The sequence below is a fragment of the Cupressus sempervirens genome, chromosome 11 (genome assembly GCF_028749045.1).
Source record: "Cupressus sempervirens isolate cs-2001-9-10 chromosome 11, ASM2874904v1, whole genome shotgun sequence".
Classification (NCBI taxonomy): Eukaryota; Viridiplantae; Streptophyta; class Pinopsida; order Cupressales; family Cupressaceae; genus Cupressus; species Cupressus sempervirens.
In genome coordinates this window covers 675,404,965-675,432,359 of record NC_143128.1, presented here as the reverse complement: position 1 = coordinate 675,432,359, position 27,395 = coordinate 675,404,965, and the positions used below count along the sequence as shown (strand labels likewise).

Below are 27,395 nucleotides of genomic sequence, written 5' to 3'. Positions count from 1 at the left end.
CTCAATACGTAGGCATCAAGACATAATACCGAACGATATCAAGAACCAAGAAGGAAGTATGGATTCAGAGCATACGATCTTGGACAGGAAACATGAGAACATTTCAAGTTGAATATCGTACGACTACAAGGAAGCAGAGAAGGCATATAAGCTCATTGTACAGTCAATTGAGATTGTGAAGAGGTATTGTACGGCTAGTTGAGCACATGGAAAGAGCATCGTACAGATAGCTAAAACTATGGGGAAAGTACCGTACAGATGTACGAACAAAATAGAAGGGTTATAAGTCACCGTATGATACAAAAGCCAATTATATACAGAGTACCATACGACAGTTAAAAACAAAACACTGTACACTATCCATGTGCAACAGAAGGAACATATGTGATCCCGTATGATTAAAGGAAAGTGATCATACATTGAGGGAAAGAGACGACATCCACATGCAACAGAAGGAAGAAGAGGTATACCCTATGGCTAGCCACAGAAGGAAGAAGGGGTATACCGTACAACCAACCAAAGAAGGAACTGGACACCGTACACTCAAACAAATAGGCATTATCATATGACCAATACGAAGAAGGTTGTGAGCATTGTCTGTACGGACTATGGAGTGCAATGTCTACTGTACAACAACAAAAGATAGAAGCTGGAGTACAACTATATGGTCATGTTAAATCGCAAGTGAAGGGTTATAAAACATATATCATACCAATCACATTTTATTAAGGCGTAGAGACATCTAGCCATATAGCACTGGAGCAAGGGCAAGCTTAGAGTGGCCATACAAGTGCATTACAAAAAGGATCCGTACGGAAGCCAAAACTAGAAAAAGAAAGCGTTGAAGTAAGTTATACAGAGGCAACTGACCTAACCATTTTGTCTCCTTCAAGCAAAATGACAAAAGGGTGATAGGATGTATTTAGTCGGAAAGAGAGCGTGGAAGAGGATTCATCAAGCAGCACAATAAACAAGAATATGCAATCTTTACCATCAGGTGTACGTATTGCAGGCAATATAAGGAAAAAGAAAGTAAGGAGATAGCTAGCTGCAACAACACATCTCACACCTTAGCATGTGGTGTTAGAGGGTTTGAATGGACTAGAGTGTAGAAAATGTTGGCGAGAGGCTCCGAATGATCACTTTGTAAAGGACAACATACGAAGGGCACAGGTGGAATGGGCATTGTGGATGCTAGTATTCTGCATTCGTGATTTCGAGGGATTTCTTTGCACAATGCTAGAAACCTATGATAGATTCTCACGAACATGCTCATTTCTTTACCTCGGATAGAATTTAGTGATATCTTTCAGAGCCGCAGACTTCATGAACGTATTCGGCATACCATGTCATGCGCAAGGAGGAAGGAAAATCAATAATAAACCAAAGAAACTCGACTGATAAACAAAGGGGCAGTTGGTAGAATTGGTGTGTGGGAAATGGTCGGAGGCAGAAAGTGAAGCATTGATGGATTCTTCGAAGGCAAGAGGACTAAAGAAATCTGAGGTGCTAGAAGGACATTGGCTTTGTCTAATGGATTTAGTAAAGAGTAGACTCACCAATTCGAGTAGGGCATTAGAAATTTCATTTTTGCAAGTAACTATGATGAACGATATCATGAATGACATAGTGTATGGTTGGGCATCCTTGCTGGCTGAGCACATTTAGGAGTTCATGTCACTACAACACAAAACCTTTTACATGCCACACTACGTGATCAGTCTATTTCTTGATGTTATCGCACAGATGATACCAAATGATATATTAGAAATCAAGGTAGGTCCGACAGAACCAGGGGAGCCATTGATTATGTGGTGGATTCACCTTGATACTCCTGGAGGGCACAAGGCCATTGGACAGAAAAGAATGCGATAGGAGGTAGAAAGTTCTGAGCATGGGAGCACAGATAGTGGGAGACAGGACACATCTTCCGAGGACAATGACTCGGAGGAGGAAGTAGAGGACAAGGATGATGAAGAGGAAGTCAAAGTTATTACAACACTACACCTACTATTTTCGAGGACCCTCACAACTACTTCCCACTTGCACTTAGTCCACATAGGCATTCACATTCTTGGGTTCAGACAATTTAGGCAACTTGTTGTCATGACACCAATTACTGTAGCAGCTAGACCAGCAGCACGGCCAACACCATAGCCAGTAGCACAACCAACAGTATCAGCACCTTTAGGGAGTACCAAGCCTTCAGTCGCAGTACTTGATACAACCGTACCAAAGGTAGCCATGGGGTTACCTAGAGGAGTTGGTGAAGAGGGCTTTGTAATGTTCCCATTATAAAATAAATCATTTATCAAACTATTGTAACGGGTTGATTGATTTTATGTATCTTAGACCCATTCTTATTTTGGTTTCTGTAGCTTGGGTTGCCGTCAGCTATCTTTGTACACCCTCGGAAAGTTTTCCCTCGACAGGTATTTAAGCACAGCTTAGAGGTAGTCTTTTGGTATGCAATTTGGATTATTTCTGTGTACTGCAAACTCCAGTTGGGATTTCCTGTTGTTCGCCATTTTGGAAGTGAAAGATCTTCCTTATTTGGTTCTTGCAATTTGGGTGGGATTCAACCCTCACCCTACTTCGTCGCTTGTAACACTTTGTTTGGATCTAGCAAATCAGAACACTATCTTTCGACATATATTGAAGGTATTATTCGTATTCAAGTTTTATATCTTGTATCTGATCTATTTGTGTTTTGTATGAACTAATTGTCCTTCGTTGTTGTATCGTGTGGTACCTGGACACTTCCGTACAGCTCCCTCCTTGCCCATATGACATTTATTCTCCCACACCTCTTCCACCACAACCTGTAACTTCCTTGTTTCCTCCATCCCTTTGCCGTACGACATACTCAGTCATCATTTCGTACACCATTCTTACCATCTACCAGGCCGCCGTACTTCCCTTTCCATTCCCTGTACGGCTGACCATACGGACCAACTCGGCTCTCACCACACATGATTCTGTCCTTAACTGTAAGACCTTTCCATGATCCTCTCACTATAGCATCCATACGGCCATCTCTTTCATACCGTACAACCTTACATAACCGTTGTACGACCCACTTCCTAGTATCGTATGGTCGGCATTTGTCCTTGTCCTTGACACACTGTACACCCAAGCCATACGGCCTCCGCTCCCTCTACACATTGGAAGAAAAAAAGGTCCTTTCCTATTCCATCTGACTGCCACATTGTCTGGAGAAGATATTTGGTGAATTTGAGTACGGGAGCAGAGCATTACAGGCTTGCCAACTGTAGCAGTGATAGAGGTTGATATAATTATTCCAGAGGAAGAGATGGACACTTAGGAGGGAGTGATGGAGATACTGATAGGCAAGGGTTTGAGGGTGCTGGGTGTTCATTTGGATGTAGTGGGTTCAGATGCAATGGTTATAGTGGATACAACATTGTTAGCATCACCTGAGGAGTTGGACAGAGAGAGCAGAACCGATAGGTTGAGCAAATACCTAAGTATGTAATGTCCCTGTTTTGGCTGACATCGTTTTGCGTGCTGAATCAATCTATCACGGACTCTCGTAGATGGTGGTTGTGATGAGAGAGTCATTTTGGCATTTATTTGGTGATTGGATGGCTCATTATGCTCTTGAAGATATTATTTTATTTATATTTTATCATCACTTCTTATACGGGGCCTACATGTTATAATTCTATGTTGAGTTGCACTTCTATTTTACAAAGTTATTTATTATAAAAAAGTGCATTATAATGGGATTTTATAATGGATGTTTCCAGAAGTTCTTAGTAACTTCTTAGAAAAGGATGTTTCTAGAAGTTCTTAGTAACTTCTTAGGAAAGTAGATAAATAGAGAACTTGGGCTCCCATTTGGATAGACCGGATTTGATAATTCTACTACATTTTCTCTTGAGCATTTGTGGCACCATCTAGGTCTGCAAATATTTAGCATAATCTTTGAGAACGATACCTCTCAAGAGATTGCATAACTGAGGAAGTGAAAGACTTTTTGAAGGGTTGCACTTTGGAAGTGGTATTCAGCCATTTCAAGTTGAGCTTAATTTGAATACTCAGACTACTTGAGGGTTTGAGTTTTTGAAAGCAGTCCGAAAAAGCAAGTCTGAAAAAGCAGTCCAAAAAAGAAGATCCGAAAAAGTAGCTCAAAAAAGCAAAGCGAAAAAGCAGATCTGAAAAAAAGCAAGTGAAAAGGCAGAACAGAAAAAAACAAAGCAGAAAGGCAGCATTGGAGAAAAATATTACAGCTATTTACAATCAGGTTCCTTTGGATATTACATGTATTGTTCTTATCATTTAGATGCATATCAGGAGGTAAGGCTATAGATGAAAGTTGTAACAGATTTAAGCATTATTCATGCAGATGTAAGCCAAGAGTCTTGGCCATTTCATACTAGCATTGTAGTTGACATTTTATGTGCAATGAAGGAGACATAAGTTGCTGGTTTGATATAGTGTAATTTGATATGTATTTATCATTCATGATCAGCTTATTAGTTTGCATGCCAATTGTTTGACAAAATGTCAATTGGCTGTAGATTCTCTTTTTTGGCATAAATAATGTTATAATTTTGCATCCCAAGTGTGTATCAAAATTACTAGTTGCTGTAGCTGCATATTGCAAGTAGTTTCAGTTACATAAATGCATTGAATATTGTTAAAATAAGTTGCACATTCATGTTAGGTCATTGTTTAGTCAATTTAGAGTCTTCTTACAAGCATTCTTATTGATGCTAAGTGAAAGAAAGAGCCATAAAAGAAAACTGAAATTTTATATCAGTCATATGACCCTTGTATGCAAAGTGTTTTCTTAAACCTTTATCAGCATTTTGGGATTAGATTTGAGTAGGGTCATTACAAAGTATGATGTTTCACCGTACCCTAGCACCTCGAGTGACATACCTGCACACACCTATGTGAGAAGTAGATCTGGAGGAAGACCCTCTATAGGCATAGGTGGAGGAGCGTCAACCAACATAGAATGATGGACTACCGCATAGCGTTGTTGAGTGGATGGCGGAAGGAGTAGAGAAGGCTATGGGTGCTTAGCAGTAGCTTCCAGTAGCGCCAGAAATAGCAGTGAGAGGCATTCTTTGCTGATATAGCAACTCTGGCCACTCGAGCTTGCCATGTAGTGGCCTTTGTAGAGATACAGGCTTTGGACTCAGTAGTAAAGGAGCTGGAGAGAGTGGTAGCTTTCATGAAATTAGGATGCCCGATGGCCTTTACAGTTTGTTTTGGGGAAAAGGGATAGTTGAGTGTGGAGATTGTAGAGATGCGCTAGGATTATGCCACTACGAGAGATCCAGGTATGAAGAGCCGAGTAGAGGTTTTGACTTAGGAGATAGTCGAGATACATAGGGATGCATATTACACCTTTTGGAGGAGCTAGGCAGATTAGGTAGTAGCGGAGAGGGCTCGGGAGGAGTCAACTACCAGGCTAGCCGAGGATAGGGTAGCCTGGGAATCCAAGAGGGCAGTATTGTTAGCCTGGTAGAGTCAGCCATAGAAGGTGGCAGTGGAGAAGGAATAGTTAGCAGCAGAGAAGGAGCAGGTGACAGATGAGAAAGAGAGAGCTGGGTGAGATTGCTAGGATGATGTAGTTAGCTTTGGAGCTTCAGATAGGGCTGAAGCGTAATTGAAAGTACGGAAGGAGCAAGTGTATAAGCTACGAGCAGAGCTGAACAAGCTTAGGGCATAGGTGGCTACTACACTAGGGACACATCCCTCTTCTTAGTGTCTAAATATTGATGTAATTAATTGTTTTCGTAATTCGAGTTTTGTTGTAGGGTTGTTTCTATTTTGTCGTCTGAAGATGACTTTACTTTTTTGTGGGGGGGGGGGGGGGGGGACAATGCTGTCGGTAAATTCTATATTGTAGCCGACGGGTAGAATTGTATCTGAAGGGGCATGTGACGGTTGAATCATCCCTTCGAGAAAGTATATGTACACCATCTGGAAGGGACTTTGGAACATCATCATAATCATATTATAAGCATTGGAGTGCATATTGCGTATATGAATAAAGTATCTGTTCTATGTTATATCTTACTATACTACATACGATAAGTATCCATTTACCTTGTACGGTAAACAAAAATGCCATAGGGTGTCCCTCTTGACTCAACATTGCTCCAATGGCTAGCTTACTAGCATCACACCCTACCACAAATAGCTGATTGAAGTAAGGATACCTAAGAGTAGGTAGTTCTGCTATCATTTTCTTCAACATTTGAAAGCTTTTGCTTGCTGCTTCTGTCCACTTGAACTAACATAACAAGAATCCCCCAAATTGTCCAACAAATCCTCAATCCGGGGCATGGGAAATATGTACTTGATTGTTATCTTGTTGATAGCCTTGGTGTTAATAGACATCCTCCATTTGCCATTCTTCTTAGGTGCAAGGACATTGGGCACAACACAAGGACTTAAGCTCTTCCTTATAAGCTCTTTCTCTAGCAAGTCTTGTATGTATTTAGCAATTTCTGCATTTCTGACTTGGAGTCATTTTATATGCTGCCTTGTTGGGTAGATTAGCTCTTGGTATTAGCTCTATTTGATGACTCACTTCCCTCATAGGTGGCAAAGCATTTGGTAGTCCATGATCTACTATCTCATGATACTTCTCCAACAATTGTGCACTTCTCGAGGCATTATGACCTTCTCCTTAGTCTCTTTTCTTGGCTTCACTATCACTGCACAACAAACTCCCTTTTCCTTCTTTGTGATTTTAAGGAACTCCTTTTCACTCAAAAGCGTCACACTAGACCCCACATGTTTCTCTTCATCAGGTTTTGTCAAAGCATCCATTTGAAACTTCTTACCCTGCTTAGTGATTACATAATTTTTCTTTTCTCCATCATGAATGGCCTTTACATCATATTGCCATGGACGTCCTAATCGGAGGTGATAGGCATCCATAGGCATTATGTCACATAGCACTTTGTCTTTATACTCTCCTATTTCAAACTCTACCAAAGTTTGTTTGTTCACCACTATTTGCTGACCCTTTCTTAACCATGACACCTTGTAGAGTGTGATGTGAGGTATCATTCTAAGCTTCAGTTTGTCCACCATCTCTGTTGACACTATGTTCTCTGTGGAACCAAAATCCACTATCACCCTAGAGATCTTCCCATGTGACCTACAAGTAGTTTTGAACAAGCTCTTCCTTTGGGGTGGCTCTGCAACACTAGGAACTTTCAATAATGTCCTCAATATAAGATTTTCTCCATCCAATTCTAGCCCTGCCTTGGAGATTGGTGAAGTGACACTTTCGGTGTTCTCTTCTTGTACTAACAGAATCCTTTCTCCCATGGATGGGGTGGAACCTTTTTCTGGACACCTACCCATGGTATGGTTCGCTTGGTTACAGTTGTAACATCTACTAGTGAAGACAAAATTACCCCTGCCTTATGACTGAAACCTACCTCTAGGAGGTCCGCTTCCTCTGTATCCTCCCCTCTGAAATGTACCTTTACTTTGATTGCCTCCATTGTTATCTATAGACTGAGCTTCTTCTGGCCTACTTGGGCTTTGTCCTCTTCCTCTTTGTTGGGAATCATGTCTCCTTCTAGCCTTCTCATGTGCTCTCAATGCTAATTGAAAGCATTTGTGCATGCTCTCAGTGGCCCTCATACTGATCCCATCTTGGATTCCTTGCCTCTATCCATTGATATACCTTGCTACCCTTTCTACTTCCTCCTCTTGTCTCCTTGCCCATAGATTCAACTTGTTGAATTCCTTAGTGTAAGCACTTTCTCTCAGCTCCCTTTGTCTTAGGTTTTGCAATTTCTGATACATTTTATCTCATAATCAGTGGGCAAGAATTGTGCCCTCAACATGATTTTCATCCTAACCCAAGAAACTATTTTCTTCTTCCCAGCTGTTACTCTATCATCTTGCATCATATTCCACCAAACTGATGCTAATCCTTTGAGCCTAGCCTTGACATAGCTAACTCTCTTCTCCTCTGACACTTCTTTATAATCAAATTGATTCTCTATGGCCTCTAGCCAAACTAACAACTCTTCTTCATTCAAACTGTCACTATAGTAAGGGATGTGTTCCATACTATCTTTATTGATATACTTGAAGGCATCCAAGAACACTTTCTAGTCCTTTTCCAACTCCACTCCTTTGCCCTGGTTAGATGTCTCTCTTGACTGGCTTTCATCTTCTTCCTCACTTTCATCTCCACATTTAGTGACTTTCCTCTTGCTCTTTGATTATGCCAAACTGGCCTTTGCCAATAGTTCTTGGAGCAAGTCCACTATGGTACCCTTGCTCATTGCCTTGGGTGGCATACTATTAACCTGTTGGCTCTCCTCCTCTTCAGGCATACACTAAATTTGAACATAGTTCAGGCCCTGATACCACTCTGATGCATAGGGTCTAGGGTTCTAGTGCTTATCTTCTCCCAGTTAGAGTTTAGGCCTTTGAGCTATCCAATGGTTCTACCCTTCTATGTCTTCTCCACCAGCCTTGGCCTTGAAGACCCTTATTTCAACTTGCCTCCTAGGCATAGTTGGGTTTGTGCAAGAACAAAACCAACTTGTTTAGGAACTAGTCCTACTAGTCCTTGCTTACCTTATTCCTTCCCCTAGAACTCCAAACCCCTACTTAGGATCTTTCCAACACACTCCTTAGGTCCTAGTGTATTTCTTACCTTCCATATCCTCCCTAGACCTTTGAAACCCTTCCAGTCATGTTAGTAATCACTTAGTTTTCACTGTTTTGGTCAAATGCTGCAAATTCTTCTACACAACCCTATGGAAGACCATATGATTCTGAAAGCTATCACTTAGCACTTCAAGAATCCCAATTTATAGAGCTTCAAGTCACCGACAACCCTATTTGCTCTCAGGCCCTAGTTTCTAGGTTATCTTTTAGGCCTCTGGACCAGTCTCAACAAAATGCTTCCTAGAAGTCTTCAAGTTTCATATCAACTCCTGCAGCCACTTGTTCCTTCAAGGGGACATTCTAGGGCTTCCGTCCATGTGATTGAATTGGTAATATCAGTTCATGGGTGTGCTCTTCAAACACATCTTCTCATTGTCCTGGCTCACCTACTCCAAGCAGTCAGCCAAAGGCATCACTCCAAAATTAGGAGATCAATTGCAAAAACAAAAATGAAAACAAAATCACTATGTTCATGTCCTAACCTATCATTCCACAAGGTTTCATGCATTTTCAACTGTGGATGATCAAGTTAGGGCCATTTTAGTTCCTGTAACTCTGTAAATGGAAATTACAGTCCAATTACCTAAAACATATTATAACTCTTTAACCTCACAACTTGGAATCAAAATTGAATATGTAAAAGAAAGCTAAAACAAAACTCTACATTGCCATGAAGTCAGATCATGCAGTTTAATATGTACATAGCCGTACAAGAGTGCAGAAACACAGTAAATGCAAGGGAACACTAAAAAAATGTCTGTATAGTATGCTCACATGTGTGGTTTGCGATTGAAATTCATTCTAACTTCCCAAAACCTTCATCGCATGCTTAAATACCCGAACATGGGTGGTTATAACTGCCCATTTCTTCATTTGCAACTTTCTTGCAAAAGTTGCAAAAGTTGCTTGAGCAACTTTTAATATTTCTTTCTTTTTGGGTGTTTTAGGCAAGCGGGTGCTCCTAGATCTATCCTAGGGCCTTAGTTAGGACCCTTAGGAGCCTATAAGAGACCATGTACCCTAGTTGCTCAATCTTAGCAACTTTTGACCCACTTGACAACATTTGACAACATTTTGACCATATGAGCAACTTTTGCCCTTACAAACAAATTAGGACAAGTTTGGATCCAAAAGACCATTGGATCTTATTAAACTAACACAAAGACTCGTAACTAATCCTAAACAACATCTAAAGCAATCATCAACCAAAAAGGGAGGTTCCCTGTAGCATTCTCTTACTTCAACTTTAGATATCATCGTTTGCATCCATTTGTGAGGCTACACTTGACTCATCAATTGGGATCTAAGTAGGATGACAAGAGGTGAAATCAAGGGTTGAGAAAGTATGTTGTTGCATGAATGGTGTGGTGGTGTTAATTGTTTCCACATCCTATCAATAATTACCCATATGGTGTCGAATTTGAAGCTATCACTCGTGCAGGAGTTTTTAATAGAATCCTTGGTCCTATCCATGGCCTCATAAGGATATCTGATTGGGGTTTGATCCCTTTCTACAAAGTGAAGAACTCTAACCAACGGTTCTAACACCTACAATTGAAAAGTACAAAAAACTAATCATTGATGTTACAAATTAATAATGAAAAACATGAATACTAAAAAATTAAAAGTTCAAGGGTTCAAGTTACCTTTACAATTTTTACAGCTTTTGAAGTAAATTGGTTGTCGAAGACAGTGACGCAATACTCATTCGATCAAGGTTCTTCAAATAACACGAGTCTAGGAATGCTTGACTTACAAACATTTAATTTAAAACCATCAAAGAAGGAAGAATACTTTGCAATTATAAGAAAATTGTTGCAAACCTTTTGACACCCGGTCTATCATGTCTTTTTCTTGAGTGTTATCTAATCCAGAGAATAACCCAAGGGTGATTGTTGATGCATTTTTTTTTCTTCCTTGCATCTGCTACAAGTAGTGTCACCTTTTCTAGTTTTCCTATGTCCTCCAAAAGATGGGGACAGACATGTGCTGCACAATTTGTCCAAAAATGGTTACAATATTTTCCCAGGAGGATCTTGCTAGCTACCACATATGCTGCTGCATTATCAGTTATGGTTTGCACCACATTAGCAATTCCCACCTCCATTACAAATTGCTCTAACATTAGAGCCAACGCTTCAAAAATCTTCACCTCGTTGTAGGCATCCATGTGTGTCAAGACACCATATCATCCTTGCAAGAAATCAAAAAATTAATGATGTTGCAGTTTTGGCCATCATTCTACCCATTGGAAATAACTATGCAGCCAAATTGTTTCCATTCTATTCTTTGTTCCTCCCCAACTTCTTTTACCCTAGCAACTACATTTGTTAGTAAATTAACGATAAGTACACAAGTTTGATTAAAAAAAAAAGTAAACTCAACAAAAAATAGTAATTACTCCAAAAAAGGTAAAAAATCTAGTCTACAATCTAAAAATTTAAACTTGGTATAAGTTATTACGATTCAAAACTTAAAGTAACAGGTTTAAACTTTTTTAAAATTAAAATAAGTAAACTAACCTCCTACTCAAGTCAGCATTAAAAGGTGCCTCATAGCTTTTCCTACCATAGTCATTATAGTAACCAAATTAAGCCAATATGGATTTTCCACCACATGTAAGGCATTTTGAAGTACAAGAAATCAACACAAATACTATCTACTTGCTGATGCACCTGCCTATTTCACCTAGTTCTCTCCAATGATGGTCATGCTCCAGATGTGTTTTGTTGCACAAAATATCTATCTATAGATTGCGGCTGCGACATCGATGGTTGTGCTTTGCTAAAAGTATTAGAAGTGGTGGCTGAAAGATTGGTGGATTGCAGATATGTGGGTAACATAGAGAGCTCACTATGCGCTGAAGTGCTGCTCACTCTTCTTCAAGATTGATTGTAAAACCTTGAGAGTCAGCTATGCATGATCTCATGGCTAGTTTTGCCCTTTTCCTTTGCATTTTTTCTCTTCTTGGCAGCAATCAAGACATTTATTTCTTTTTTTATTTCTTTTGTAGTCCCCTCACAAACCCTCACATCATGCTTTGTGATGCCTGCAAGGTGGCATTTCAAGCGGTATATACCAACATAAATTACTTCTTCAAACTTGCAAATTATGGTATTGTATTTTGGTCCTTTATGTCTAGATGGGCATCTTCTCTTCTCTAGCCTCTTTAGGATGTGTGTCTACGTAACCAGATGGGCATGTGTCTACTTCGGCACTAGTAGAACTTGAAGCTAACCTAGTTTTAGAAGAATCTCTGTTTTTGCCATTATCAATTAAACTTTAACCTACATATATAAATAGAAACCACAAAATTACAAATTAATATTTGAATTAAATTTTTATCAAACAAACTAGATTAGTTTGAATAATTTTAGACAATTAAAACATGAATAAAAACAAGGAAGAGTGTTAGGGTTTGAATTTTTTAGGATAATGTCAATATTTTTTGAGAAAACAGTGAAAAAATTAGAAAACAATGCTGTCATTATACTCAAAACAATTTAGAGCTCTTAGGAAACGCTATTGTTGAGTATTTGTAAACCTTGATGCAACAAAAAGGAGATAAATGATTTAAAAAGAGAAACAGAAATATGAAAAAGTTACCGAAGAATCCAATTTCACTTCAAAATCCACTCCAAATCAGCCAAAATCCTTGCAAATATAGTGAGAAAATCTTGGAAGGGTTTTTTGTAGCTTGAACAGTAAAATAGAAATCATAAAAGGCCAATTTTACTTCTTTTTTTATGTCTAATTGTATTATACAGCCATGGCTGAGAACTTTGTGTGGACTCGCTAATTTGTCGCTGAGAAGTTGTCAAAAAATCTGTGAGTTTTTTGCAATTTCTCTGTGAGAAATTCAGTGAGAAAAAGTTGTTTCTCATGAGCTGAAACTTCTCACAATAAAACAACTTTTTGCTGAGAAGTCTGCGACAATTGTTTCTATGCTCTTACTATGTTTTGAGCTTTTTTTTTTGAAAACCGGGCAATTCTCACCCTGCATGCATGCTTGAACTTTAATGACCCACTTCTAAATGTTTAAACAAACTTATGATGTCAAGCACACGCCCTTGCATTGATGGCCAAGTTTTTTGTAGCTTCAAAACTTTTTCAAATAGAATGCAAGTGCAGACTTTAGATCCGAATGGGCATTTTGATGTGTTTTGCTAAACTTGCTTAATTGGGTGCGCTGGGGCTCTCTAGGACACCAGGGTGCCACTTCTGATTTTCAAACTTTTTGATGGATGCATACTCAGGTGTATTCTTTTAGTACTACATTGCTTTTTGTGAATAATATTTGAGCAATCTTTATGAGTCTCCATCGTATTTTCATATTTGAGATTTTGTGTCCTTGTTTCCACCTTTATTATATGTACCTAAAACAGAACAACTCCAGTCACCTGATTTGTGTCCTAATTGTAGCATACATAGAGATATAGAGAAAATTATGGCCTGAAGATCTAATGTATATGGAGCCAAACAACCATCATATGCATAGTTATCAATAACGGTTGGATCACTCACCAACAGTAGTAGTTGACTAGAGCATGTAAATGCAGAGTAAATTGCTTCTTAAAAAGTGATTAATTGTGGTGGCAGCATGAGTATTATGGTAAAGAATCATCATCCGGCAAGTCAAAGATAATACACCAGATTTGATGCCAATTGCAGTTTAGTTTAAAAAGGAGTTTAAAAAGTTGAAAGTGAATGATGCCTGTGTGGATTGAACATGGTTTCCCAGAGAGCTTTACTAAGCAGTAAGCTCATTTATATCATGAAGTTAACTATCATTGTGCTTCTGGAACCAGGAAGAGCTGTTGAACTACTTGAAGCTTTGGAAGCAATGGCAAGTGACAATCAATCCATTGCACCAAGAGCCATGATTGTAAATGGAAAAGGTCGTACTTTGGCAAGCTCTTGGATTGAACCTCTTGAAGAAGAAGCTGAAATAGGCTTTGAAGTGGACCACATAGCCAGGTTAGTACCTCTTGATGTTCTCAATTCAGAACTGATAGTCACTAAATGATTATGATAGACATAAAATATACATGCCTTATTTTTATTCGATTTCATATATAAAATGGAGAATTTTATCAACGCTCCATACATAAGAGAATAACATTCAATTAATCCTGTAATTTTATTTTTAAGCTTCCATCTTGTCAATATATATCTTCCTAATTTTTTTGATAAATCTTTATGTCATGTCCCTCATAGAATTCTTAGAAAATAAGTTTTTTTTTGGAATGTTTTTGCTTAATGGAAACTTGAAACTGAAATATACTGTAGATAAAGTCTAAAGCTATGTTTTTTTTAAATCCATAATGGGCTGAAACTGAGATCAAAATTATTATTATTTATTAAGTTGGAGTAGACTTGACCCCAAGACCGTCAAGATGAGAGGTTCACAACCTACCGTTGTGTTGTAGATTGTTGCCTCTAAATCTATGTTATTGAGTCCTAAGCTAACTTTGGATTATTTTGAAAAATCACCAGTGGAATTTATCTCAACATTCTCACTCTTCAATGTTAATTTCTTTTTGCAGCCAAATTACAAAACAGTATGCTTGCAGATGTAAAGAATTGTTTTTAGTTTACAAATCAGCTGGAATATTATCTATCCTTTAAAGTTAGGAATGGATGCATAACGGACAAAAAAAATCTTTTAACAAAATAAGATAAATCAAGAACAGATAAACTTTGACCATTGCTGCAATAATTTTATGTCTGATCAAAATCTGATAATTTATTGTTCCCTGACCTTATTTGCAGCAATGATGCAAGATATTGCATAGAGAATCTGGAACAGTTCTAACTTCTAACCATCCAGAAAACAGAGTCACTGTGTAATATGTTGGAATCCAATGTAAATCCCAAAAATGAAGATGATATGCCTGCATGAGACTATTACATATTCACCGAGGCTCCCAACAATTCCTATGTCCTTATGAAGTAGTAGAGAACTCACGGTTAGTGGAAGATGTTCACATGAGAAGAATAGGCTTGCAAGTATTTCAAAAGAGACACTGTTAGCTAAATTTTTGTGTGGTACTAAGTCTACAACTTACAAAATGGTAACTTTAGGCAATGGTGTAGGGAGATAAATCTCTCCTCTCAGCAATAGTGGAGGCTGAATCCATAAAAGCATGTAAGGGTGAATCCGTTTACTCATTCGAGGCTGGCGCAGAATCAGGATGGGTGGTTGCAACCAAGACTTCTTGAAGAAGAGCTCTTCTCAGAGAGCACTTTCTCGGCAGAGGAGGAAGCTCATCATTGCTAAAAACAATGCGAATCTTATGAGGTTTAGCAGATTTCACCTCAAGCACACGTCCCTTGCCTTTGTCACCCTTGACAGTGAGCTTTGGAATGATTTTTGTTGAAGACTCTATGCTACCCTTCTGTTTACCTCTCATTTAAACCCTTAGACCAATATGACCATTGGGATCAAAATCATTTCCACACTTCACCTTTATGCTCTTCAACCTTCTTTGCTTTAGCCAAATATTTGTGGTGGCAAGAATAGGCTTAAAAACGGTCTCAAATAGAGATGCTTTCCTTGGATGAATTAGACAGAGATGGGATAGGAAGCCTATCGAGGTGATTCTCAGTGTACTTTGCGTCTGGTACTTGATCATCATCTTCAACCTCAACAGAGATTACTGCAAGCTTGAAGTCTACAATTTTCTTAATGGTTAATTGACTATAATCTATTTGGCAGATGTCAATCTTCGTGCGCAAATCAACCCAAAAAGATGATGAACATGAGTGTAGGATTTTCTAATTTTATCATTCATTCCTTGCTAGTCAAAGCAAGCACGCACCATGAACTTCTTCAAAGTGATCCTTCGTAGTTCAAACTCAATGTTCTTGGCCTTTGACACCGTGTCTAGTGAATAGCTGCCAATCTTAAAGGATGCTTTAATGCCTGCCCTATCTAAAGAAAATTGGTATGATTGTACTGCCATCAGCTGCGTTGCTAACTCCATGAGAATGATCTTGTTGATAAGAGACCATGAAAAATGTATCGCTTGTCTCTGAAATAAACAATTCTCATGTAGGTAAAGTTAGGAAATTGGAGGAACAGGCAACCAGATTCGTTCATTTTTTCCCATGCTTCATTAGACACCCACTTTTTTGGCAGCTCCGTGTTGAATAAAGAAATATAATGCCCAAAGAAGGTGTCTTGTACTCTTCCAAAGTGAGCTGATCAAAATACTCCCAAACTGGTAGATATGCCTGAGAATGAACCCAGGGAAGCAACAATGTACACTAGATACGAGTTCATATAGAAGTCCTAGTCGAGGAGAGTGTGGACAACTGCTCCATAACATCACTGATCATCTCTCCCCCGAAGATGTAAAGACCCTCAACACTCATTGCTAGTATGTTGACTATTTTTGAATGTATGTATGTTTTGTTGTTTTATTGAAATATGAATGATTCAACAAAAATGCTGAAAACAAATGCTAACATGAACTATTGCTACCAAAGCCCAATTTACAATTAAATTATGCAAATGAAAACTTGAAATTACATGAATTCAATAAGGAATCTGGAATGATGCAAAAAGAAAAACTTGCCTTCGCTTTTACAGCTAGCCAATTGATTGCAGCCCTCTAGAAATTAACCAGATCTCTTCTCTACCAAATGCTGACCTGAAAGATTATATTTCGAAGCTTTCCTTTGTAGACCTAGGGCCTCTAAAAGCATTCCCAACTGCAATTAAAGTGCAGACTTTGGAATTAAATAGTAGGCACTTGTAGCAGATCGCAGAACTTGGAAAACTGATTGCTGGCCTTGAATAGGTAACAATAGGCCCTTTAGAATTCACCCACAGCCTTTCTTCAGTCAAAAACAACCCTACATGTATCACATCACAGCCTTATCCGGTATCGGCAGTCTCTCAATGTGCAAAGAATAAATCATAGGCATTGAAATAAGCTCCAATGCTGCTACTAATCGATTTCGCAGCCCTTCAACAATGTACACTATTTCCTCAGATCAGATTGCACGTGTGATTGATTGGTTGCAACAACAATTCTTTCCAAACAGACAAGCAATTCCCTTCAGCATAAACCACTTCTCAGATACACTAGAAAACACTAGAGACGCAATGGAAAATTATATACCTCAGCAATAATTTGCAACCCAATTCTCAAATTTCAAAATCCTCTGCAATGATCAAAAGCAAATAAGATTCATTGCATGATACATTCTAAAAAAGAGAGCTGTTGGGTGGATATTTTGCAACCGACAGTTTTGGTTAAAATCCAGTAGCAAAATATGAAGACCAGCCACAGTCTGTGAGACAGAGTCTCTCCCACCCTAAAGGGAAGGCTCCCCCTTTTCACCATTCCTTGGATTAACTCCAGGTAAGAAAGAAGTTGAGAGATTTTGTGAAGGGGTGTTACCAATATTCTTTCCTCTTAACTTTCAGGAAAGAATCTACTTACCCGTGGAGCGAGTAATGGGTAAGGTAAAATCTCTAACTACACTTCTATCTAGAAGTTGGAAACAGTGATACTGATGAACCAACACCAACTCAAAGGCTAGTTGAAAGTGTACCGATTTGGCTCTAAGTCCGGTCGTAATTCTATATGAATAAGTTTTACTATTGGGGCACAAAATCTTCCAAATGTAAATATATCCTAATTATTTTGTGAATCAAGAAAGAGATATAAGCTACAGACAGAGCTTCTAGTCTATATATCTCGACAATCACTCCCAGTCAAAGCTTTGGATCCGGTTGCTTTCTAGCTCTTTTAAAACTCAATTATCAAGAATGAAAAACATGTGAATCAAAAACAACAAATGCAAATTATGATCAGCTTCTAACTTGCACAAATAACAATCTCACTCAATCAAAGTTAAGCCTCAATTGATTGTTTGTATTCACTTTATTTCAAAAAGGTGCTACACAATCAAAGTTATGCTTGAAAAATTTCTCCAGAGCTCTCTTTCATACAATAATGGATAGTTTTTACAATAAGAGAACACTCCTTTGTATAGGTAAAGGAGTTGAGAAAAAGATGGAGGAAAAAGTGGGAGCAACTCAACCAACTTTGACAGAGTCTAACTAAATGAGAAATTATGGGATTAAATGTCATTACACATGCAACTCGTATTACATGTAACTACACAATTTCATGCAATACATCCTCTTTGATCTACAAACATAAAAGCAAAATAACAATCTTAAAGATTATTCTTTAGTGCCTTGAATTTGATGATGACATCTCGCACTATAGGAAGATTAGAAATCTCGATTGTCTTTTATATGGCTTCCATTCTTACATCGGCATATGCTGATTTCACAATCTTGGAATTTGTTAGCAAAGAATCTTGCAAGTGCTTTGCTAAAGATTTATACAAAGTAAACCTATTCATTGTATGAGAACCAAAATCTTCAAAATCTAAATCATCATTGATCTTGATTGTATATATTGAAGTTATCCCTTCAATTGCAACCAAACTACCATGTTCATCAAGAATTTGGCATCGCATTTGTTCTAAGTCACACGTGATTCCAACTTCTATCGCTTGGCGATCTTCTAAATTGGCTTGCAACTTTGTTACAAGCTTTCTCAGTATATCTTCCGTGTAACCCATGAGTTCATGACATATGTAGAACATTTCAGAAGATGGAAGAACGTCACACGTAACCATGGCATCTAGATCAGATTTGGCGATCTCATCCCAATCATTTAGAATTTTTTTCAAAGTATTAGCCTCCTGAGCCAAAGATGCAGTAAAATCATGTATCATTTCTTCAACATTTTTGATACGTCCAAGAACTCTAGTCATATCTGTAATGGCTTGTACTCCTTCAGAAATGATTTCTCCCATCCAAGACTTTGCAGCTTCTACTATCCTTCTCTCCTTAGGTGTCTGAGATACAACAACTGCATGTTGTGAGGATTGTTGTTGAATAACCTCATTTAAGCGAGCAACCTCCTGCTTGAGTTGGTTTTTCTTATCCCATAATTCATGATTGCTCTTTGATACATTAGCAGTGCATCCTGAGCCTTGTAAGCAACCCAATCATGACTGCTTTCCAATTTCTAGCTTGGTGAATTTGTAATTAGAATGAGTAAGTTCTTCAACTGGCTTGTTCACTAATGGCTCAACAATTTTCACAAACTTGGTCTTATCAGAATCAACCAAGATCCTTGAAACAATCTTATCTTTCAAATATTTGGACTTAGTTTTCTCAATAGAAAGGTCATCTAGGGGTACGACAACCTTTGTTCTCTTCATTGTGATCTTGCTCAACCATGTAGGCAAACTGAAATTTTCATCTATGGAAGTAGGTACAGTGGAGACCATTGGCATTGATCCTGATTGTGTCTCCATTGTGACCAAACAGGATTTAGTTTGCATAGCTGAATTCATTGGTGCATGATAGGAGGATCCAGTCATGAATAACTCAACATCAGTTAGGGATGTATCAAGTTGAGGAACATGACTTTCCTATAAGAGTTGGAAAATCCTCAAATACATTCCCTAAATGTTCACATTGTCCAACTGATAGAATGGGAGGAGGAGCTGAAGATATAGGAAGAGCCAATGTATTGACTTTTGAGGTTGGGATGGGAGGTGTCAAAATAGTGGAAAATGAATCCACATCATCATCTATCGTACCCAAAAAAGATGCTTCCTACGTAGATGGTTCCTGAGTTTGTGCAAGTCTTGGAGGAGATATGATCATGACTTCTCTTTTGTTCTCCTCATCTTCTTCATCAAGTTCTTCATTTGATTCTCCTTTTGACTCTTAAAGTTGTTTAGGTGTCTGAGATAATTTAAATCCCTTTCCACCTTTTAATTTGAATTTATGGGATTTCTTTATATCAGAAGAAGATGCTCCATCTTTACTATCAATTTCTAATTACGACTTCCTTCCAGAAGGACCAAAACTTCCACAATCCAAACCTAACTTTGGATTGACCCTTTTAAGACCTTTGATTATCAACCACTTGTTCGTGTTTGCCAAAATGGATTGGCATCTATCAAGGATAGAAGTACCTTCCTTTTGTTGCCATTGAATAGGGAAAGGGCATTGTTTATCAAAACCAGCTTGATGATATTTAGGATCAAGAATATTACCATCATCTTCAATTTGGAGTTGGGATCTCAAGCATATTAAGATCAATAATCTGCTACAAAGTCAACTTGCAGTAGTCCATTTTCTTTATATCCAACTCTGTTCGCATGTCAATCCAAATATCTTCTATATGATGGACATGAGTAAATGCTCTCTTGATTTTCGAATTCATCTCTCTGTAATCAAAATCAAATCTGGCTTTGACCTTCTTCTATGTAACGAACTGAAGTTTTGCTTCCATGGCCTTTTCTTTGTGTACAAAATTTATCATGAAATGACCAATCACCAAGGGCTTGGTAGAAGAAATACCAAAACCTAGTCTATGTAGAGCATGTTGATCAGATTGAACCTCCATGAGTTGTCTAGCGAATTCCATTAGAATAATTTTGTCGGTAGCATACCTAGGTAAGGTATATGGTTCTCCTTTGAAATATACAACTCTTAAATAAGTAAAAGTTGGAAATTGAATAAAGATGCAATCATATTGATTAACCTTGTCCCAAACCCCACCTAACACTCTTTTGATAGACAATTGCTTATCAAACAAACACCACAGATGTCCAAAGAATGCATCTTGAACTCTCCTGTAGTGATACTTGTTGTTAGTCAGAGTAATATGATCATAATACTCCCAAACTGGAACTTGAAGATGGTCTCCTTTGGTAGAAAGTCATGAAAAAGATCCCATAGCAGCAACAATATAAACAAGATAAGAATTCATGTAGAATGGTGCCAGTGTTCCTACATTGAGCAATTGTTCAAAAAGTGCAATTTTGATAAGCTCTCTCCAAAAGATATGTTCCTTATTATCAATGATTTGAAAAATGAACTTATATATCCATGGTTCAAAATCATTAGAATCCTTGAGACTGCATATTCTACTGAGAAGGATAATTAGGTCTTTATATTCCAGCTTAAAATTGGATCTGTGAATGGTTTTTGGCCATCTTGAGAAATTGTTTCTCTTGGAGTCCAACCAATATAGATTAACATATTTCTAAAAATTTTCCTTATTCGCATTTCATAACTCCAAAGATGTTTGTTTAGTCAAATCCACACTTTGCATTCTGTGGCACTTTGAAAATTTGTTCAATAACCTCAAGATCAAGGCTTATAATAACATTACCGTCAGCATCCTTGATGGTTTTTGACTGTCGATTGAAACACTTTGCACATCCTAGAATGAATTCTGGTTCTAGGGCAGCCATAGGAAAAGTAGATACAAAATGAATATTACCCCTTTTGATGCATTTCATTTCATGACTAGTAGGAGCTTCTATCCTTCACAAGAAATCAATGATATCTACATGCCTGATCTCTGTATCTAACACACTATCAAGAATAGATGTAACCTGGGATGGAGTTGCATGAGCCAACTCTTTATCATATTAATATTTTATTTTTCCTTTTGATCTTGCAGATGAGGGCATCCCTTGTGCTTGTGTTGCACCATGAAAATTCCAAAATGTGAGTACATCATCAGATGATATTGCTTTCATAAAAGCTATGATTCTTGATCAACAACAAAGCTTTGGAGTATGGATTAGACACTTTGAAGACCTAATGTGATGATCTTGTAAAGAGACAACATGCATATGTGAAGGCTGCAGTATGGCTTGAGGGGAAGAAAATATGAAGTGGAAGTGAGCGTTTATGAATATGCTTTAAGACGTGAAAGTGGAATGTATGGGAATGTGTGCAAACGGAAATTTTTGACTTCTAAGAAATGACTTAACTCAAAAATGGGTTTTCAAAATGTCATTGCACAAAAAGTGAATTACATGTATCTGTGACATGCAATTGGCAATGAAAAGTGAGATTGCATGTAAATGTGGATGAAAGGTGAGTTTATATGTAATTACATGCAAAAGATGAGGTGCAATGTGTTATGACATGAAATTGGGGAATTACATGTAATTGCTCATGAAGTGAAATGGCGGACATGGAAGGAATAAATGCAATGTGCCTTGGCATGTAATGATCGAGGTGGAATGAAAAGATGCACTTGCATTTGTCAATAGAAGATGAAGTGAAGTGAAACGTGCTCAAATTTTTGGGAAAGAACTTGCAAATTCTTCCAAATGAAGAAAAACAAGAAAACAAGCAAGCAAATAACATAATAAACACAAAAGAAACACGTATCTTCAATCATGTCAACAAGCAAGATACCTGTTGGTGTTTTAAAACGCACAAAAAACTACTAAGCGACAAAAGGCTTAATACCAAGATAACAGTACATACACAACCTAAAGACTAGCTAATTCATACTTACAATTGCACATGCAAAGTACTTGGACCCAACTTTAACAAAACCACAGATGGTTTTCTACTCTTTTGGCTCTGCAAAACTAGGGCGGGTATACCCAGGGATGATTCAAAAATGGAAAACTTGTATGAGGTTTATTCTTAGTTTTATTATGATTCTCATCTCACAATCCTCCAAACATATACATAATTCCTACTAACTGGATAAACACATCCCATGAAACAGATATGGCCAAGAATTCTTCTATAGATCTGCAGATGTCCTTAACAATAGTGGCTAACTGTAGTTAAAACATTCCATGCAGACAAGTGCTGGCCAACTTTGAAGATTTACAGGAAATAAAAGTAAAATTTGATTTGATGATGCATTTGAATGACCATTTATAATATATTTCTCCTTCAGCTAAAATAACTTGATCAGTGCCTAATCCATTGGGGTTCAGAGTCTATAGCAAATTCTTAGATCTAATTTGTTGCCTTACAACAAATTCTTTCAGCAATTCTTAACAGAATTTATCATTCAAAATCCTTTTCAATACTTAAGGAATCTCATCACATTCATCAAAGCCTTTATTTAATCCATTGAATTAATAGCAATGATAAATGGATATACAACTTAACTAGATTGCATTCAATTGCACAAGCTTTTACTCATACAACATCAAGGTAGCTAAGTATTTAAAAGGAGACAAAATTCAGAAAGAATTGATATGGGGACAGTTCACAATTTGTATTCATTTCCTTTGAAAATGGTATATCCTTTACAATAGACTCAGAATGGCCTTCAGAAAGAAACATAGCTCATTCTATATTCATGTATTCTCAGAGAATTGACAGAAAAATACATTATAAACTTGCTTTCAAAATTTGGACCAAAAACAGACTAAGCATAGTACTTAGAAGAAATAGAATTCGGACCCTTCTTTAGCCTTGGGATCTCAGTTAAATAGTGTGAGATGCAACAAGCTTCAGGCTAAAGACAAATGACAAGTGTTCTTTTAAAAAGACACTCACATACACTTCTGTCAAAAACACAAGAATAAATAACAGAAAGGCTTATTACATCAAACATTCCTTGGTGGGTCCCTTTCTGTTATGCTTCCCAGTTGTTGAGACAAGAAAATATGATCTGATTTTACAATCATTCTTCGTCCTCGGAGTACATAGTCATGAGGTATAAAAGTGATGTATCGTCTTCAGTTACCTGCAAACTTACTTTAACCTGGGGATCTTCCATGTCTTCATTACTAACTACGAGGGTAACTGTTACTTTTGCATCTTCCTCCTCATCTTCTCCTGACATCTGTTCTATAAACTGATTTTTCATTTATTAATAGCATCATCATCTGGCCAATCAAAACTTAGAGCTTCTCTTTGTATCATTATTAAAGAATTTGCACTTTCTTCTAAATCATCAAATTCCTTTCTCATAGCAGTATAAAATAACTGTATTTTTACTAGCTCTTCATTTGTCTTTGCCCAAAACCAGTGGCTAGTTTCACTCATGATGTTTATTATTCTTTCATTAAATAACTCGTCCAACTCCCTTTTCCACTTTTCCTTTTCGTTTATTGTATCAATAGATTCTAAAGCACAAGGAAATAAAGTGAATTTTTCATAAATATATCGGGAAAAACAGAGTGTTAATCTTTTCTGTAAAGAATCTCTATTATCATCAAAATTTTCTAGCTTATTTAATAAATCAAAGATTTTCTCAACTTGATGATAAGGCATTTGGACTGCAGATATACATATGATTGTAATATCATTATTCCTCTCCCTCCATTTCTGTGCAAGAGGAGTCAGTTTATCCTTATCTCTGTTCAACTCATCCATGAGGGTTGCAATTCTTGTCAACTGATCATAAAAAGTTGACCATTGTATTTTATCCCTCAAATATATCACACCCTGCTTTAATTTTTCTTCATGTTGATTTCTTAATTCTATCTGCAACTCATGTAATTTTGTTTTTTCTTCTTCAAAGTCCTCTGCAGTATAGAAATGGGGCCTTTCAGTGGTGTCAGGTATTTCAATAATAGGGGTTGATCCAACAAATGACTGTGAAGGGTATGCAATTCTAAGTGTACTGGATTCTCCCACCTTTCTTTTCCCAAGTATCTTCTCCAATTGAGACATCTTGTTTTCCAGCACAATTCTCTTTTTTACTTCTTTATTGTAGGCATCCACCACTATTTCATACTTACTCTACAGATCAGTCATTTCCTTTTCTTCTTTTTCTGCAGTGGCCAAGGCAAATTTAGAATAGTCCACATTCATGTGGGCTGCCTGTACATGTGAAGTATCAGAGACCCTCCTCACAATGATACTCCTTGTTAGTCCTGAATCATTAGGCTGTAATGGAGTAGTCCTGGATTCTCTTCTTAATGACCACATAACAAGGGCAGCTTGGTCATTACTAAATGCTGTTCCCAAGAATTCTTCTTTATCTGGATCCTGTAATCCTAAATTATTTGACACAGAATTAAAAATTAAGGCATCAGCAATATCCCAATTGGCCAATAATAAAATATTTGCATCTTTCACCATCTGTCTACCCTCTTCAGGGGTTATATTCTGGAACTCTTGTATCATTTGTTCCTTTATTTGATTCTGAATAGAGGCTTCATCCATTTCTGGATGCTCTGTTTTCATATTCCTACATCTTTTTTCAAAAATGTGCATGTTTGCCCTCCATGCAAACTGATGGAAAGCCCTAGATTTTACAAAACTGTTATCAGACAAAAATTGCTGACTGGCTTGTTCCAAAACAAGGTCTAATTCCCTTCCCCTGAAATCTGCTACAATTAATTCAAAACTCGGCACAAGAGGCTCCTGGGGGTTCCCTTCATCAATTTCTGCTTGAGTAACAAAAACTCCTCCCTATGACCCCATTTGTTCAATTTGCTCATTTCTGAGCTGCTCCTCCTCAATTCTGATTGGAGTTTGGGAAGGTGAGTAACCTTCATCATGAGATTCCTCTTCCCTTATTATTTTTCTTCTTTTGGGAGAAGGTTCAGGGGGTCTTTCTTCAAAAATAGTACTAGTAGATTCAATTATCTGCTTTCCTTTGTTTATAGTGGGCATCTGATCCCGAATAACAGTATATCTTGTCCTCTTTCGCATAACCAGTGGACCTACCCCTATGTTGGGGGTGAAACCCAATTTTCTCATAACTTCCCTGGCTTTATCTGGGAAAGAATCAATAAAATGTTGTTTCTTGTCATTCATTACCTCCATTATTTCGGGAAGCTTATTTATTCTATCTGTATTAGTTGCAACATTACTAAGAGGACTGTAATCCTTGTCAAAACAATTAATAAAATCCATAACTTTTGAATAGACTCTCCATTTCTCTTTCTTTGTTTCTTGCTCCTGGAGAGAATATTCATTCCTTATTACATCTTCCGGAAAATAGAATTCATGCTGATATGGATGCAGCTTGATCCTATGTCTAAGAGCAGAATTAAAGAAATCTTCTGTGTCACAAAAACGAGAGTGAGATACTGCCATCTTATACTGATCCAAAAATTTGTAGAGGAAGATCCACCCCTCTTTAGTTATTACAAACTGGTGAGCTACAGTGCAAGTAGGAAAAATTGATCCTGTTCCCCTTTTGTGCAAAAAGGTCTCCTCCACTCCTCCCAACTGCCATAAAAATTCAGCTACTCCTACCTTTAAAGGCACCTGATAGGGTAGTACATGGGGTGTCCCTTTGAATCCATAAACCCTAATGGCAGTTGAGACCGGATATGAGATGATATCTCCCCAATTATGTGAAACTTTTAGACTATGGGGTCTGTCCATAGGCCTAACAAGGTGCATTAGTGCCTTAGGAATTCTGGGATTGTCACTCAATATGAGGCATCTTCATTTGTCTTTGCCCAGAACCAGTGGCTAGTTTCACTCATGATGTTTATTATTCTTTCATTAAATAACTTGTCCAACTCCCTTTTCCACTTTTCCTTTTCCTTTATTGTATCAACAGATTCTAAAGCACAAGGAAATAAAGTGAATTTTTCATAAATATATCGGGAAAAACAGAGTGTTAATCTTTTCTGTAAAGAATCTCTTTTATCATCAAAATTTTCTAGCTTATTTAATAAATCAAAGATTTTCTCAACTTGATGATAAGGCATTTGGACTGCAGATATACATATGATTGTAATATCATTATTCCTCTCCCTCCATTTCTGTGCAAGAGGAGTCAGTTTATCCTTATCTTTGTTCAACTCATCCATGAGGGTTGCAATTCTTGTCAACTGATCATAAAAAGTTGACCATTGTATTTTATCCCTCAAATATATCACACCCTGCTTTAATTTTTCTTCATGTTGATTTCTTAATTCTATCTGCAACTCATGTAATTTTGTTTTTTCTTCTTCAAAGTCCTCTGCAGTATAGAATTGGGGCCTTTCAGTGGTGTCAGGTATTTCAATAATAGGGGTTGATCCAACAAATGACTGTGAAGGGTATGCAATTCTAAGTGTACTGGATTCTCCCACCTTTCTTTTCCCAAGTATCTTCTCCAATTGAGACATCTTGTTTTCCAGCTCAATTCTCTTTTTTACATCTTTATTGTAGGCATCCACCACTATTTCATACTTACTCTGCAGATCAGTCATTTCCTTTTCTTCTTTTTCTGCAGTGGCCAAGGCAAATTTAGAATAGTCCACATTCGTGTGGGCTGCCTGTACATGTGAAATATCAGAGACCCTCCTCACAATGATACTCCCTATTAGTCCTAAATCATTAGGCTGTAATGGAGTAGTCCTGGATTCTCTTCTTAATGACCACATAACAAGGGCAGCTTAGTCATTACTGAATGCTGTTCCCAAGAATTCTTCTTTATCTAGATCCTGTAATCCTAAATTATTTGACACAGAATTAAAAATTAAGGCATCAGCAATATCCCAATTGGCCAATAATAAAATATTTGCATCTTTCACCATCTGTCTACCCTCTTCAGGGGTTATATTCTGGAACTCTTGTATCATTTGTTCCTTTATTTGATTTTGAATAGAGGCTTCATCTATTTCTGGATGCTCTGTTTTCATATTCCTACATCTTTTCTCAAAAATGTGCATGTTTGCCCTCCATGCAAACTGATGGAAAGCCCTAGATTTTACAAAACTGTTATCAGACAAAAATTGCTGACTGGCTTGTTCCAAAACAGGGTCTAATTCCCTTCCCTTGAAATCTGCTACAGTTAATTCAAAACTTGGTACAGGAGGCTCCTGGGGGTTCCCTTCATCAATTTCTGCTTGAGTAACAAAAACTCCTCCTTGTGACCCCATTTGTTCAATTTGCTCATTTGTGAGCTGCTCCTCCTCAATTCTGATTG

At 37.6% G+C, this 27,395-nt stretch overlaps 1 protein-coding gene across 2 annotated transcripts in view; it reads left to right on the top strand.

The window, feature by feature from the left end:
* Positions 1–27,395, top strand: part of PTAC3 (plastid transcriptionally active 3) — a 285,319-nt gene that overhangs the window by 213,677 nt on the left and 44,247 nt on the right. For both annotated transcript variants that reach the window (XM_089808584.1, XM_089808583.1), the window contains exon 8: positions 13,497–13,665. In XM_089808584.1, coding sequence (XP_089664710.1) covers positions 13,497–13,665 — 169 coding nt within the window. The remainder of the gene's footprint in view (positions 1–13,496; positions 13,666–27,395) is intronic.